Consider the following 15,874-nt stretch of genomic DNA (forward strand, 5'->3'; position numbering starts at 1 on the left):
GTTTGGTTTACAGATTACGATAAAGTACATTAGCTGGCTAGGCTAATCTTATCAAAAACATCTGTTATATTTCGCATGACAAATGATATGTAGTAATATTTGAAAAAGCAAGCGTCTTGAATAATTTAAGATAAAATAGTAATTAATCAATATTATTTCCCGATGAAATTATTTCAGCAAATGGAATGACGACAAAACCTTATCCGGATATTTTGTTATGAGTTTGACTACTCGCAGATTACTTAAATTGGGTTATTCATTCAGTCGTCATGGCTTTTAGAAGGTTGCTTTTGATTGTTCTTGGTGTTCTTTCAAAACAAGGTAAGAAACGAACCTTTTCTTTCATGTTGGATATATAATGATAACGCGAATATGCATACAATTGCTGGACAGATATTTTCTGGGAGGGGGGCTACAAACATGATACAAGTTTTGTTTGGGCTTTGAATTAGTCAACCTAACGATGGGATGGCAGTTTGTTACCATGACATTTGCTCTGGTAACAATTGGTCCGCTGCAAAAAAAAGCCCGGAACAACAATTGTCGCCGGGGCAAAATGTTGTGTACCGGCTGTTCATATACAACCGTATTGAACCTTATTTTGCTTTGTTGTAAAGTTGCAGAGCTCTAATGGATTAGGACCCCGCCTTATGGTGGATTAAAAATGCCACAAAGATTTTAGGGAGTTTTCGCAACAGCTACTCAGACGCTTTCTGAAACGTAGAGAATATATTGTCAATTCCCCTCATGACAATGAAGTCTTTGTCGAGGGTTGGTCAATCGAAACAGCAGTTTCGTCCGTGACGCTGGAGCTCCAAACTGTCGGACGAAACTGCTGTTTCGGTTCACCTATCCTCGACAAAGACTTCATTATCATGAGGGGAATTGACAATATATTCTCTACGTTTCAGAAAGCGTCTGAGTAGCTGTTGCGAAAACTCCCTAAAACCTTTGTGGCATTTTTAATCCACCATAAGGCGGGGTCCTAATCCATCAGAGCTCAGCAGCTTTACAACAAAGCAAAATAAGGTTCAATACGGTTGTATATGAACAGCCGGTGATTTGACTTACATTTTCAGTGCATTCTCTTCGTACTGGGATAGAGTTTTGCGTGGCAGTTAGTACAAAAATTCCCTATTATCTCGTCATGATCGGCCTATTATCTCGTCATGATGGGCCTATCATCTTACTAGCGAAAATATCAGATGACGAGATCTTGGATCTTATCGACATCGTGTTGACATCCTTGGATGTCGTTATTATGTCGACATCACGTGGGAGAGATTATCAGATTACATGATCTCGTATCTGGTCATTTGTACATACATCCTTTTGAAGAAATGATCAGATAACAATATCTTGGATCTCGTCTTGTCTCCTCTACATCCTGTGGGAGTGATGATCAGCTGACATGATCTTGGATCCATGATCATGTCATCTGATCATCTCTTCTCGAAGCTGAAAACATGACGAGATCCAAGATCTTGATATCAGAACAGAAGGGAAATGTGTCATGTCTTCCGCACGTTTTACTGTCATATTAGAGCTAAGTTTGAAATATGAATTACTGATATTATATTGATATGATATTCGTTCTTTTAACTTTGAGACCTTGAATTTAAAAAAAATGATTTTCGCTGTAACCTCATGAACAAAAATGTAGAGTTTTTGTAAGATAGTTATAAATAAGATATTTTCATCATTCATTTAACAATACATAATGTATTTCCAGATTGAAACAATTTGGTGAAAGTGTTAAAATTCTCGATGTTGCCCTTATTTGCCTTAAATTCTGAAAAGGTAGCAAAAGTGGTATTATCGTGTAGGAAATGCAATTTTCATTCATTATAGAGTATATACTTACGAAGATCTTCCATCGCTCTTGATGCAGGATAGGCTATCGGCAGGAAGATCTATGCCTTCTGTTCTGGGCTGTCCTTTTTATAAATCTGTCGAGTTGCTTCAGTCTCAGATTCTGCTTCAATATCTAGATTCTAGCTGTTTCGAGAACGAGCCCTCCTTCGTCTAAAAAAAAAAAGGTTAAAAAGAATACAAATGATCAGTCAAAAATGGGGGTTTTCATGTTCACTCCATATATAAAATCACTCACACAAGCATGCGAGGTTAGAAAATCTGAAGTGACATTGGGTGTTAAATATGCAAATCATAGTGTTTTAAACGAATTAATTTGCACACAGAAAAAGGATAATAATTATTTCATTATTTATTCAACAATGGCTTGAAGTTTACGTTGTTAAGAATGTGCCTGACAAATTTCGACGCAATCGCGCGAGCCGTTACCGAAATAAGAAGGGGGGTATCAAGTCTTCAATAAGCCTCAAATAGCCCAGTCCTTTTAGGTCTAAAGTAACGTACAATAATTTCGTTCAAGAAATAAACTTTTTATCTTTCTTCATTCAATGCAAATATTCATTAATCATTGTATTTTAAAATTCAACCTAGAGTAAGGGAAATAAGCTTCATCTATCTTCGTAATTCAATGGAAATGTAAAATGCATTTGACCATGCATAGCCTAATATAAGCCCTTTACATTAACATTATTTTGTCTGTGACTGTAAGCAGTAACAAACAATGATTAGAATTTCACTCTGTGTTAAATCACACTTAATGAAATTAAACGATTCAAATGATATAGTGACTTCTTTGCTTACCTTTCTGATGAAATTAATTTTCTAAATTTGCAGAATGACACTGATAAAATGGAATCGTAGCCCCATCTAAACATACTAGAACCTGATAATGAGCTGTAAAAGCGCGGATGAATACATCTTCGCATTCAGACCATGCGGTCTTGAGTCGGCGGTGCCAGAACAAAAGGTGTTTATTTCGACATAGCAACAATGAGGCATGACATGCCATTCCTTTACATGGCATCACATACCGTTAATCCAACAACCAACAAACCGGTCAGTAGTCACAAGGGGCGGGTACAAGATTTCATAGATGGGATAATAGCCATATATAGCTCTCTGATAAAGAGTTATCACACACAAAATTACATTTCCGTCTTATTTTAGGGGCAGATCGCCCCCCCCCCTTTCCCTCCTAGATCTGATAGGAAGAGAGAGCACAAAAAAGTGACCTGGATAGTTGACGTTAGTGTTTCATCATCATATTATATTTTCAATAAACGTTCCCATTTTTATTTAGTTAAACACTTAATGAAAGAAAAAATCCGGGACTATTTCCTTCCAGTCGGCCCACTACCCATTGGGAGTCGTCACCTTATGCACTTTTTGTTTTCAATCGGACAAATAAATTCGAATGAAGTAAAGCGGATTTTGAATATAGGCGCCGCCATTTTATTTGACTTTGAAATATTCTATTCACCTGTATTTTCACGTCTCGTTATCAGGGGGTGTTTCATCAAGCAAATAGTCAATGATTTTTACTGACAAATTGGCTCTGAGCCAATAGGATGCGAGGTATTTGCCTTTGGTAGAGGCTTATAACGAAATAGTCCGTGAAAATCACTAAATAGTTTCGTGAAATGCTCCCTTGATCACTGAAGCAGACGTGTTGCGAACATTGTTATACCAAAGACATTCTGACACATCAACATGATTATAGCACATTGTAACAGATGTACAACATTCTTACATCAAGATCCAAATTCTTTTGGGCTTTTCTTCTCGGTTTGCACGAACAAAATAATTAATTAATTTGGTTTCCTTGTTATGTAGTATTCATTGGATAATAAAGTGAGGATGGATGGATTCAATGGAGCATTAATCCGGGCAAAAACAAAGGCACCATCATGTTTTATTTCGAGGGAATCAGATTCGTAAATGCATTTGCCTTTGGGAAAATCCCCGGGTGCTGCTCAAATAGCGGTCATTCTTCTTTTTTATTGTATTAAAACAAACATGGATGGATAATTTTGGAAATGGAAACATAAGCTAAACAATGTGAACAAGATACTTAAAATAACATTATTTAACAGTTATTGATTCTCTCAAAAAAAATAGGTCGTTGGTAAAAAAAATTGTTCTTATTTCTTCAAAATAACATGATTTAGCCTTATTAATTGGTGTATTTGGAATCAAAGTGTTTATTCACCAAGAGTTAAATTAAGCTGCTAAAATGGATAAGTCCGTGGAATGTACTTGAAATGGTAATGCCTTTTGCATTTTTAAACTTTCTTTATATCTGGGGTAAGCAAGCTGCAATCTCATTTGGGGTATGAAAAACACGATCAATGAAGACAGGGTTATTTGGTTTTAAACTACATGATTGATTTTGTTTTTTTCACGGAACATGTGCTGAATTTTCAGACCGTTATGAGCCAACGGATTTTTAAATTCAGAGGTAAACTTGGTGTATGATTCAACTTGAATCAATGTCAATAATTCAGAACATTATGAATACATCCTCTTAATTCACTTCGGTTTATTTCGAAGTTTTATCCGAAGAGATATGCTACGATGACGTTGGTTGTTTTACCGATGAAGATTGCCACTGGCTAGGTTTCCCGCCGAAATCACCTCAAGAAATCAACACGCGGTTCTTTCTCTACACAAGACGCAATCCGGTCGAACCACAGGAGCTCAAACGGGGTGACGTCGACGGTCTCCGAGCGTCGAACTTTGACCCTAGGAAGAAGACAAAGATTTCCGCTCATGGCTACACAGCTGACTCCTTCAGGCCATGGGAGGTAGATAAAAAGGATGCATTCCTTGAAGCGGTAATGAAATACTTATTTATTCACTTCGATTAGCATGAGGATTTGAAATAAAAAGTCAGATGTAAAATACAAGACTTAATATAACTGTATAAGTCAATAATAGTTAAGATTTCCAAGCTTCTCGAAAATTAATTTCCATCCTTACAGAACATGCAGAATTCCTAAAGCCAACAGCCACGAAACCTTTCAATATTCGTGTTTAAATGGCCTAATGAACTGATAGCACAAATTATTTTACTCTCCCTATATATGCTTCTGTATTTGTTCGGGATTATCTGCCTTATTTTAAGCGGGGGGGTTTTTTGGTGAAGGTTGTTGAGTTGCCAACAGTGCATTGATTCATTATTCACTTTATATTGGTTAATGAATATGGCTCATCACCACCTTAGAAACCAAATCTTCGTGTGGTTTAAATGCAATCACGGAGGAGAAAGAATTCTACAACGTCGAAAATCTAACGTCAAAGCCCTTCATGACAAAGCAGCCTTTGTCGAAAAATCGTTGAAATCGATCAAAACAGCAGTTTTGGACTCTGGACTAACGACATATTTGCAATTTTTCGTCAGCTCAGAATCTTACGACGGTCAGCTCCCCCGGTTTACCAATTTTCGACAAAGACCTCTCAGCTGTTCATTGTGATTTGACGGGCATTTTCAATAGATTTTCTATGTTGTATAATCCGTCCCCGTCAAGATGGCGAAAACTCGCTATTGTTATTTTACCGCGCCCTTTTTTCATCCCCCACAGGAAGATGCAAACGTCATCTGTGTCGACTGGTCCGAAGGCGCCTCAGGTCTGTACAGCAAATGCCACCAGAACGTCCGCGTGGTCGGGCGTGAGATTGGCCTTCTCATTCGTTTTCTTAACCTGGAGATGGGGATGTTCTACAAGGACCTCCATGTCATTGGGATGAGTCTTGGGGCACAAGCAGTTGGATACGCCGGCGAATTCCAACCTGGAATTGCAAGAATTACAGGTGCGAGGATGGCGATTCCCTCGCCTTTAAGCTGTCCAAGGAGATATATCTCCTTGATCTGTCCATACCATTATGTGACTGAATTGAATTTATTTCCACATCGCCATGTGTAATAACCTACATTTACATGAAACAGTACATCACAAAATAGATTTATTTTATCAATATCCAAAGCAACTAATAGTATCAGGGACGGTGCTACTAGAGGAATCGGGTGATCACCCCATCATATCTAAAGTACAGAACGAAGAGGAGAAAAACAAGAAAAAAAAGGTACTGAAAAGATCAAATAAAAGTATCAAAAGGAGAGATATTTTTATGTCGTCTTTCCCTTATCAAAATACTCTGACACATATAAACTTTTTACGATACGCTTCATTTTGGTATAGAATATAGCTAGATTAATGTCTATCCTAATTCCTGAATACATTGAATAATGATAATTTATATGATGATATATATTATATATTGAGGGCGATCCACTGGCGTACCTAGGATTTTCCAGAAGGGGGGGGGGGGAATTTTTTGGAGGATATTTCGTCCGCGAAAAATTTAGACAAGCAAACAAAAAAAGGTTTCAACCACAAATAAAGGATTTCTTAGCACACACAAAAAATTGACAAAAAAAAAGGTATTCAACCACAAATAAAGGATTTCTTAGCAAAAAAAAAATTTGACAGGCAAAAAAAAAAAAAAAGGGTCTTCACGTTCTCGTCAGGGGGGCAGGGATACATCCCCTGCATGTGTTGTGACTCGTCAGGGGGCAGTCTGCCCCCCTGCCCCCCCCCCCCCTTAGGTACGCTAGTGGGGTGATCATTATGAGTAATCACTTAATCCCGGGACTTAATCAAGCTCTATTTATACATAAATTATATAATACATAACGCCCATTGAACGACCACCACCGAGTGCTTCTATCCGAACAACAAACCCTTGTTAATATTGAGTACTGTTAATGAACACTCAAGTTATTTAAAATTGTGACATTCTTATCTGATATCTTGTCTTAATGAGTCTTTTTTTGCTGTTATACAGGTCTTGATCCTGCCGGTCCGTATTTCCGTGACGAAGGTTTCGATTTCCGCAATAACGGACCGCAGTGTCGACTTGATCCGACGGACGCCCTATTTGTAGACGTCATCCACACAGATGCCAACGACATCACAGGAGCAGGTCAAATGTTACAGGTAATACCTTGGTCACATTTGCTCTACGGCGGCCGTACGGCGAGTCGAAAACAGCCGTTTTATTAATTTTAATTCAAACCACCTATATATACACTGTTGGTCATAAAGGTGGAATATTTTTTTTCACAAAATGTTCACAGCGTAATTATTACAACATGATTTGAATATGGCATTTATGGTGCATGATAACCACTTTACTTTATTATTATGCCTTTCACACACGTTTGACAGGGATTTTTACAAGTTTATGTCCTAAGCGATGGATGTCATGAGCATAGAACAACAATGACGACAATATACAGTAAATTGAAGGATCATGATATATTTATTTTCAATCTCTCTCAGTTTTCCAGATGACTTCTTTTTGTGATTTCATGAACAAATTTGCATAAAACTTGAGTCATTGTTCTTACTCAGTCACTAGTATCGGGTATGTCCACCCCTGACACGAACCAGCGTATGCAGACGTCGTGGCATGCTGTCCACTAGCTTGTTGAAGACGTCAACAGGCATAGCGTCCCATTCTTCCCTCAGAGCATCTGCCAACTCCTGCAGATTTTGAGGAATGACCTCTCTGTCGTTGATGGCTCGGCCTAGGGCATCCCATGCATGATCTATGGGGTTCATATCCGGCGAACAAGCTGGCTATGGCAACTGTACGACGCCCTCTGCCTCCAGGAATTCCCTTACTGCAGCGGCCCTGTGCGGTCTAGCGTTGTCATCCTGCAGTCGGAAATTGTGCCCATACACTCGTCTTGCATATGAAAGACAGTGGAACTCCAAGATATCCCTGTAGGCGGCGGCGTTCAGGTTTCCGTCCGGAACCACCAGTGGCGTTTTCCCTCCATAATGGATGCCGGCCCATATCATCACTAAGCCGTCTCCGCCTAGAGTCGTCTCGTGGATACATTCATCGCGAAGGTTTTCCCCGGCTAATCGACGAACTCGTTGTCTCCCATCCTTTCGGTCAAGGATGAACCGGCTCTCTTCCGTGAAGGCCACATGTTGCCAATGTCCTGGATGAAGCCTTCTGTGCTCCCTAGCCCAAAGAAGACGAGCTACTCTGTGGCGAACAGACAGGCGTGGACATTTGGTCAACCGTCGTGCTCGGTAACCACGTTGGAGCAATATGGGATTAACGGTTGACCGGGAAACGTTGATCCCATGATATCTCCTCCATAAGCGACGAAGACGGCTTGTTGGCAATTTCCGGTTTCTGCGGCTGAAATTCAACAGTTGGCGATCATCTCTTCTTGTGGTCAATCTGGGACGTCCTGGAGATTTCCGTGGCCGCTCAATCCCCGCCTCACGTTGACGTTTTAGGATCTTAGAGACTGCACTCTGTGATATCCCTAGGACTTCTGCGATATCAGTTTGCTTGTAGCCCTCCTGTCGCAGTGCTACCACTCTCTCGCGTGTTGCTGTTGCCGTTGGACCAGGCATAGTCCAGGGAACGTCTCTACCGATTTTTATTTCAAACGGTACAAGGAACTCGAAAAAATGCAACCTTCTTATACACATTGCTATATAAGGGAAAGGGACATAATATCATATGCATAGGCTTTTATAGTCTACAACAAAAGAATTTATTACGTAATCCAAATTTTTCATGTTATAATGTCACCTGTGTAATGGGGAAACATTATGTAATCACTCAATTACTATTTTGTCTACGCGTAGCCTTTCAAATACCAACAAAATTGTCGATTTTTATTCAAAAATATTTTATTTCCACCTTTATGACCAACAGTGTAGTTGGACAAAAAAATGTTATAACGGCTGTTCTCGACTCGCCGTACGGCCGCCGTAGAACAAATGTGACCAAGGTATAAGACTGTTATCGGAGCTAGCAGGGTGTGGATCATTTAACTGTTTAAACCAACTAGTTTAGTGACGAGATTTTAGTTTAACTAGAAATAAAACACATTCATTTCTGACTAGAATGAAATTACAGTGAAAATATAATATGTAATATTTTACAAAGTTGACCCCCAAATTCATAATAATTAGCTATTTCAGCAATGATCCTTGATAAAAGGAATACAGCACACAAGCACAACTTTTTTTCACTCTTCGGAAGTTTTATTTCTTATATTATGACAGTAAAATAGACTTATCTCTTAATAGAAACTTTAGAATATTTTTTTTCTATACGTTAACAGGGGAAGTCCTTTTTTTAAGAGAACAGTCTTTATTAGACACATTGCATAGTGTAACCTACATAGACATACTGTCATAAAAAAATCGCGCACTAACTCATTCAATAAATACCTTTAGGCAACTTTCGCTTTCGTTCGCGCCTATATCCTCATGATTACCTGTTTTTATTTGCATGAATGTGGTAATCATTATCATCTCAATAGAGTTATGGGAAATTTTTGCTCTTTAAAAACGTCATATTTGCGTTATCTGCTTAAAATATAGCCATATATGGTGCATTATTTTCGATTAATAGGCCAGAATGAGACTCTCTCAGAACAGTCCTCATTAGAAATAAATGACTAACAATCACACCAAATCATACATTCCTAAAAATATATACCTTATCATTATGTTCGTCTTGCGTACAAAAGTTTCAATTTTGATGACACTTTTTTTTTCCATTTTACACGTGGACTCGTCACACATTTACATATGTTATCTTTGCAGCTTGGCCATCAAGATTTCTACCCAAATGGAGGACGCAGGCAGCCCGGGTGCGACGGCCCAGACTTGACATCCGGATGCAGCCATTCCTGGGCATGGAGACTATTTACTGATAGCATTCGATCCACAACTTGCGATTTTACCGCGTACCCCTGCCAGAATTGGGCTCTGTTCGTTGGCGGTAACTGCCGTGAGTGCGGTGACCGCGGTTGCGCAATCATGGGTTACCATGCCGACCAGAACACTGCAGTGACGGGCAAGTTCTACTTGACGACGAACGCAGAGATTCCATATTGCATACCTGAATAAGTACCGTATTTTCGTAATAGATACCCATGATATTTTCAATCTAAGCATCCCCTCCTCATCTGTGCGCCGAATTGTCTAAAGAAAAAAAAACGCTTGTCATACTTGTGATTATATTCCATTGGAGGCGGAGCCATTGTATTTCGATAGACGGCAAGCGGATCGTGTTTCTCAATGAACTAGATGACTTAGAATAATGGTATAAGCCACTAGTTCAACGACATAGTTCACTCCCTTTTATCCATTCCATTTTATTTTTATCACTTATATCAAAATAATATTGAAGGTCTTCCCTGTATATAAGAAGTATATTAAATCATTTAGGCACCTAATGTACAAAATATGTAATATTTATGCTGAGATAGAAATTAATAGCCAGAGTGACAATATTTAATAGCGATTTCTGAAGGGTGTGCTCAAATAAATATGCTCCTCCTTGTTAATTTTTTCTTTTGCCTTGTCATTTATAATACCATCCTTTTTGACACACTTAATTGCGTATTTTATCACTGAACGGGTGATGCGAGGTGATCAAACTAACTATACGGTCATGACGGTAGTTTGATTATTAACGAACGGTGCACATAGCATATTGCTTAATTTTAGTTCATAAATAAAGTGTTGTTTGTATCCACAAGTGCTTAGATCTGTCGATTGCTATGTTTATTAATGTAATGGACGATACAAGTCATCTGCGTGTGTGTGGGTGAGGAAGGGGTTGTGTGTGTGTACATTAACATAGGCCTGTGAATGTAAACAACATGTAAAAATTGAACTTTTACGAACAGTATTGTCTGCATAAGTGCATTGAAGGCTATATTTAGTTCCATGCTTCAGCTTGTTTGTTTCTTTCTTTCCTTTTTAAATCATTTCTTTCTTCTTCTTTTTTTTTTTTTTTGGGGGGGGGTTGCAAACTCACGCCATGCTAAAATACCTGGTTATTTCCTTTCCCATTTGTCCCCAGCATCTCCCCCTTAATCTCTCCTCTGTTCCCTCCCCCCCCCCTCTCTCTCTCATATTTCATATTCTTAGCTCTTCCTTCATTTCTTAACCAAGTACAAGTTAACTATATGGAGCACTAGAACGAGAAAGGTCCTTATTAAGAAAGTAATGCCACTTCTTTAATCTCCACGCCTATATTCTATATCATCAACCCCATACCAAAATGTCCGTTTACTCCCAGTCCCCCCCCCCTCTCCCACAAACACACCCCCTCACATCCCCCACACACATATATTGAATATTTCTAAGGATTTATTCAACCAATAATAGTAGTTCCATACATAACTGTGGAGTGTAAATAATAAGGTACACACCCTCGAAAAGCCCCCATCCCACCTCTCTATCTACTTACCAAGTAGACTTTGTTCTACTCAAGGATTATGACGAGGTCCATTATCGCTTTATACATGATATAAAAGTATGTAAAATAGGCACAGTTTTAAGCTTAGCATCAAACATATTTTAACATAACTGTACAAGAGGGTCATTACAAAACATCTTGAGTAATTGCATATCTGTGAACATTTGGAAACATTTAGGCCTACTTCATTGCTATGGATTTCATGTACCTAACATGCCTAATCTGGCTTAGTTTTGTTTCAAGACAAGGTAAGTTATTGAAATTTTTAAGACGTGTTTTCTTGAATCTCGCTAATAATAATATTCATCAATTTGTACCAGTATTAATTATGACAAAGGTCATGACATTTGTTTGTTGGTAATGCCATTTTAAAGTGTGCTCTTTTTTAAACTCTTATTCACTTGCATTTTCTTTGGAATGCAATTATGTATATATCATTAGTCAAAACCTACGTATGTAGGTAGCATAATGATTTATTAAAAAATATATTACAGTGGTAATGTGACGAGTTATTTAGCAATGATGACGCGTGGAATTGTTTTTTTTAGCGAGAGAGTGGAATGTGCTTTAATAATTGGACTACAATTCATTTTTCTGCATTGAAAAACATGAAACACTTTCAGAAAAAAAATAGGTTTGTTATGTAATAAATGTATGGAATTGTCAACTATAAGTTAAAATTGCACAAAGTATCATAACTAGGCCTACTTAAAATATTATATCATTATTTAACCAACAGCTATGGTAGGTTAATAGATTTACCTAATAACTGATAACTGGATTTAGAAATCCTGAGAATACACGTGGGCATATAGGCCTACTCACTTTTCAATAGTAGAAAGTAACAATTTGTCCTCTCTTTGTTTTGCGTCTTAATTTTAAAGTTTTATCCGAAGAAATTTGTTATGAGGAAGTCGGTTGTTTTACGGACGAAGATTGCCACTGGTTAGGTTTCCCACCAAACCAACCATCCGATATCAATACCCGGTTCTTCCTATATACCCGACGTAACCGGTTTGAACCGCAGGAGCTCCGACGCGGTGATATCGACGGCCTTCGAGCGTCGAACTTTGACCCGAGGAAGAAGACGGTCTTCTCTTCACACGGTTATACTTCGGATTCTTTCACGTCATGGGAGCTGGATAAAAAGAACGCCCTCCTCGAAGCGGTGGGTGTCTAATCATTCTTCCAATATTATGAAATGATAATATTCCAATTTTATAACAGAGCGACTTCTCTAAGCGCTTGATATAACATTACCTCTGTCATCTGATTATTGCTTGCCCGCACATAATGTATGCACTTTCTCCAGTCCCTGGGGAACATTCCATGATTCCAGCATTAATTTCCAAACTTATGCACACTACACTAGCTTTCGCATCCCAAATCTAAAAGAGTTTTTTGAACCAATACTTAGAATAAAACAATAATACACATCAATTGATCGCAAGGCCAAGTGGGCAAACTTACTTAATGGTTTATGGCCATAAAAGTGTTCAAATTGTAACATTCTTTAAAAAGATACAATATTCTACTGGCGAGTCACAAAACACTCGGAATCCACATTCAACACACTTGTCAAGCAAGCTTTGGGCAAAGTTTCGAGTTGTGATTTTGAAATGTTTATAAGCCAGAAAATCATTATGCCACAGATCTATTATCCATATAATTATTTGATTTTGTCTGTCTTATATCTTTCTTCCATCATCATTACCGGGCATCATCACCACCATCATCCTCCTCATCATCATCTTCATCGTAATTTATATAATTTTCATCATTATCATCGTCGTCTTCGAATGCAGGAGGACTCAAACGTCATCTGCGTAGACTGGGGTGCGGGCGCCCTGGGTCTATACAGCAAATGTCATCAGAACACCCGGGTAGTTGGCCGAGAGGTCGGTTTGCTGGCCAGATTTCTCAACCTCGAGACCGGCATGTATTACAAGGACGTTCATTTGGTCGGTATGAGTCTCGGAGCCCACGTCATGGGATACGCTGGCGAGTTTCAACCTGGTATTGGAAGAATAACAGGTATGCTGACAGAGTGTGTAGTTTCATTTTGCCTATTTACCTTGGACTTTGTATATTGATCAGTTGCAAGGCAAAATCGCTTACACATAATATAACTATATTGGAAATTGGCTTAGAGTGTCCAAAACACAGTGCCCCCCCCCCCCCCAAAAAAAAAAAAAAAAAAAAAAAAAAAAATAGATAAAAAATAAATAAATAAAAAATAAATAAAAAACATACACACAAAGACCTTGATAGGCTGACTTTACCTGTTTGTTTAATTCTTCTTTCAGGTCTCGACCCCGCAGGTCCTTATTTTCGCGATGAAGGTTTCGACTTCCGTAACAACGGACCCCAGTGTCGACTGGATCCGACGGACGCCATCTTTGTTGACGTCATTCATACAGATGCCAATGACATTACAGGACTCGGACAGATGCAACAGGTCTGGGTCTTTTTTCTTGCTTTATGTGATTGTGTTTTAATAATAATAATACAAAAAGTTTTTTTCGTATACATAATAAACCGATTGTGACAATTTTGTTAATTGAAGATAAAAATTATTTTTTAATATCCCTCAACGAGACTGTAGGCATGAAATATCTTTGTGGATATGGGTTCACTTTCCGGCTCACTTTGTCAAACATTTATAGTTCTCGTTGACCAAAAAAACGGTCGACCAAATGGACCAATGGACACCTATCACAAATTTGACTAGCAAAACAAAAAAGATAATAGAATATCAACTCCAAGAGCTTTTGACATTACAACCTTGTTATTATTCCTGACCTTTAACAATAACCTAATCATTGATCATCACCTCTTGACTAAATTTTCCAAACTGTGTGGAGTTTTTTCCTCAATCTTAAACATTATTGGGACTGATTATTTATATTTTTCACCTATTAGATATTTATGATTTTATTCAGTATGGACGATGGAAGTTGAATTGGTTATATTCAACTGAATTCAACTTGACGAACCAATTTCCCCTTCTTTTCATACAATTGTTATGTTTGATAAGTACCTTTGATCTTGTCCATAATACCTAAGAAATATCTCAGTCTTGGTTTTCCACGCCCCCTCAGACGTCCCCCTCTCCATTGGCGGCGGAAGCCAAAAATTTAGGAAGGTCCACCTGAAATTTTGGGATGGACACAGGTAAAAAATTTGACAAGCAAAAAAAAAAGGTTATCACCCAAAAAATGTTAGGGGGGATCGTCCCCCATCTCAAATTTAGGGGGACAGGACCCCCCCCCCCCCCCGCTTCCGACGCCTATGCCCCTCTCCCACCAAATCTAATCATATTCCAATATATTATATTCATAGATGGGGCATCAAGACTTTTACCCTAATGGTGGACGAACCCAGCCCGGTTGTACCGAGTCAGACCTTCTCTCCGGTTGCAGTCACATGCGCGCTGTCGCTCTATTCAGCGAGAGCGCGCGGTCAACCACCTGCAAATTTACCGCGTACCCGTGCGACAGCTGGAGAAACTTTACATCCGGTGGATGCGGTGATTGCGGAGAGAGCGGTTGCGCCGTGATGGGCTTCCTCGCTGACCAAAACACCGCAGTTAGCGGTAATTTTTACCTCCACACCGATTCGCAGTCGCCCTATTGTTTGCAAGATTAACGGATGCATAGTCTTATTCTTGGGTTTCATTGTATATGAAAATAGCTATTTGCTTTCAAAATATCTGATGCAGAGATGTGCAATAGGTCATAGTTATGATGTCATAATGACAGAGTATATTTTTTTGTTTAAATGTTTGTTGAAAATAGTAATCGTTTTACATAAATATAAATATCCCTTTAATGTCTACTAGTAGTAATAACACAATAAAGTTACTAGCGATTTGTCGTGGTACTAGCACAATGCTAACATTAATCATGTTCATTTGCTGAATTCTTAAATTAAGGGTGTATTCAGAGGTTCATGCACGTTCAGAAAATAGACATGAATCTATTCATTCACATTAATTTTGATTATAATTAGCAAGACATTTGTATGCCAATTTTACAACCTTATAAGATCATACGCAACTATATTTACTTTATATATATTTCAAAAATTTGATTGCAGTTTCTTTTGTCATTTTTGTAGTATTGTTGTATACCGTTTGCTGGTAATAGAAACAATATTCTCCTAAATTTTCCGGTTGATAATGGGATATGAATATAGGAGACAAAAAATGCGAACTATGTAATATTGGGTAATGAAATAATTAGGTATTTTAGCCATGTATTTTTTGTTTGTTTCTGTAATCTCATAAAAATAGAATCTACAATACTAACAATAAAGAAAGATGCTAATCATAATAGTGGAATCAATGCGATAGGGATGAAGAACTGAATGCGATGATTTGTGGGTGCCATGCACGATGAGATGGCGATAGAATAAATTGATGATAGTAGTGATGTCGGTATATAGTGATGATGTGGATGTGGAAGATTGTTGTGGTGATTCTGATGACGAATTGTAATATATTGCAGCAATAAGGGTTGAAGGGCATCGAATTATGTCACGTCAAGGCATAGCAATAACAATGAACAAAACTGAAGGCTGATGAGGGGTAGAAAATATATGTGCTATAATGGGATGTAGCAGGTAATAATTGTGGTGTTGGTGATCATTCTGACTATGATGATGATGATGATGAAATATTGATGATGAT

The 15,874-nt window shown here is 38.3% G+C and overlaps 2 protein-coding genes across 2 annotated transcripts; both read left to right on the forward strand.

Annotated features, from left to right (window-relative positions):
- Positions 1 to 66: 66 nt before the first annotated feature.
- Positions 67 to 10,458, forward strand: LOC129272522 (pancreatic triacylglycerol lipase-like). The gene is made up of 5 exons (XM_054909653.2): positions 67 to 321; positions 4,423 to 4,706; positions 5,454 to 5,682; positions 6,718 to 6,869; positions 9,519 to 10,458. The coding sequence occupies exons 1-5, from the start codon at positions 270 to 272 to the stop codon at positions 9,822 to 9,824; spliced, it is 1,023 nt and encodes a 340-aa protein (XP_054765628.1). The 5' UTR covers positions 67 to 269; the 3' UTR covers positions 9,825 to 10,458.
- Positions 10,459 to 11,252: 794 nt separating this feature from the next.
- LOC129273007 (pancreatic lipase-related protein 2-like) lies at positions 11,253 to 15,516 on the forward strand. The gene is made up of 5 exons (XM_054910074.2): positions 11,253 to 11,432; positions 12,069 to 12,352; positions 12,990 to 13,218; positions 13,491 to 13,642; positions 14,527 to 15,516. Exons 1-5 carry the CDS (start codon positions 11,378 to 11,380, stop codon positions 14,830 to 14,832), a joined length of 1,026 nt encoding a protein of 341 aa, XP_054766049.2. The 5' UTR covers positions 11,253 to 11,377; the 3' UTR covers positions 14,833 to 15,516.
- The last annotated feature ends 358 nt before the right edge of the window (positions 15,517 to 15,874 follow it).

This window comes from Lytechinus pictus, chromosome 12, assembly GCF_037042905.1.
Source record: "Lytechinus pictus isolate F3 Inbred chromosome 12, Lp3.0, whole genome shotgun sequence".
Taxonomy (NCBI): Eukaryota; Metazoa; Echinodermata; class Echinoidea; order Temnopleuroida; family Toxopneustidae; genus Lytechinus; species Lytechinus pictus.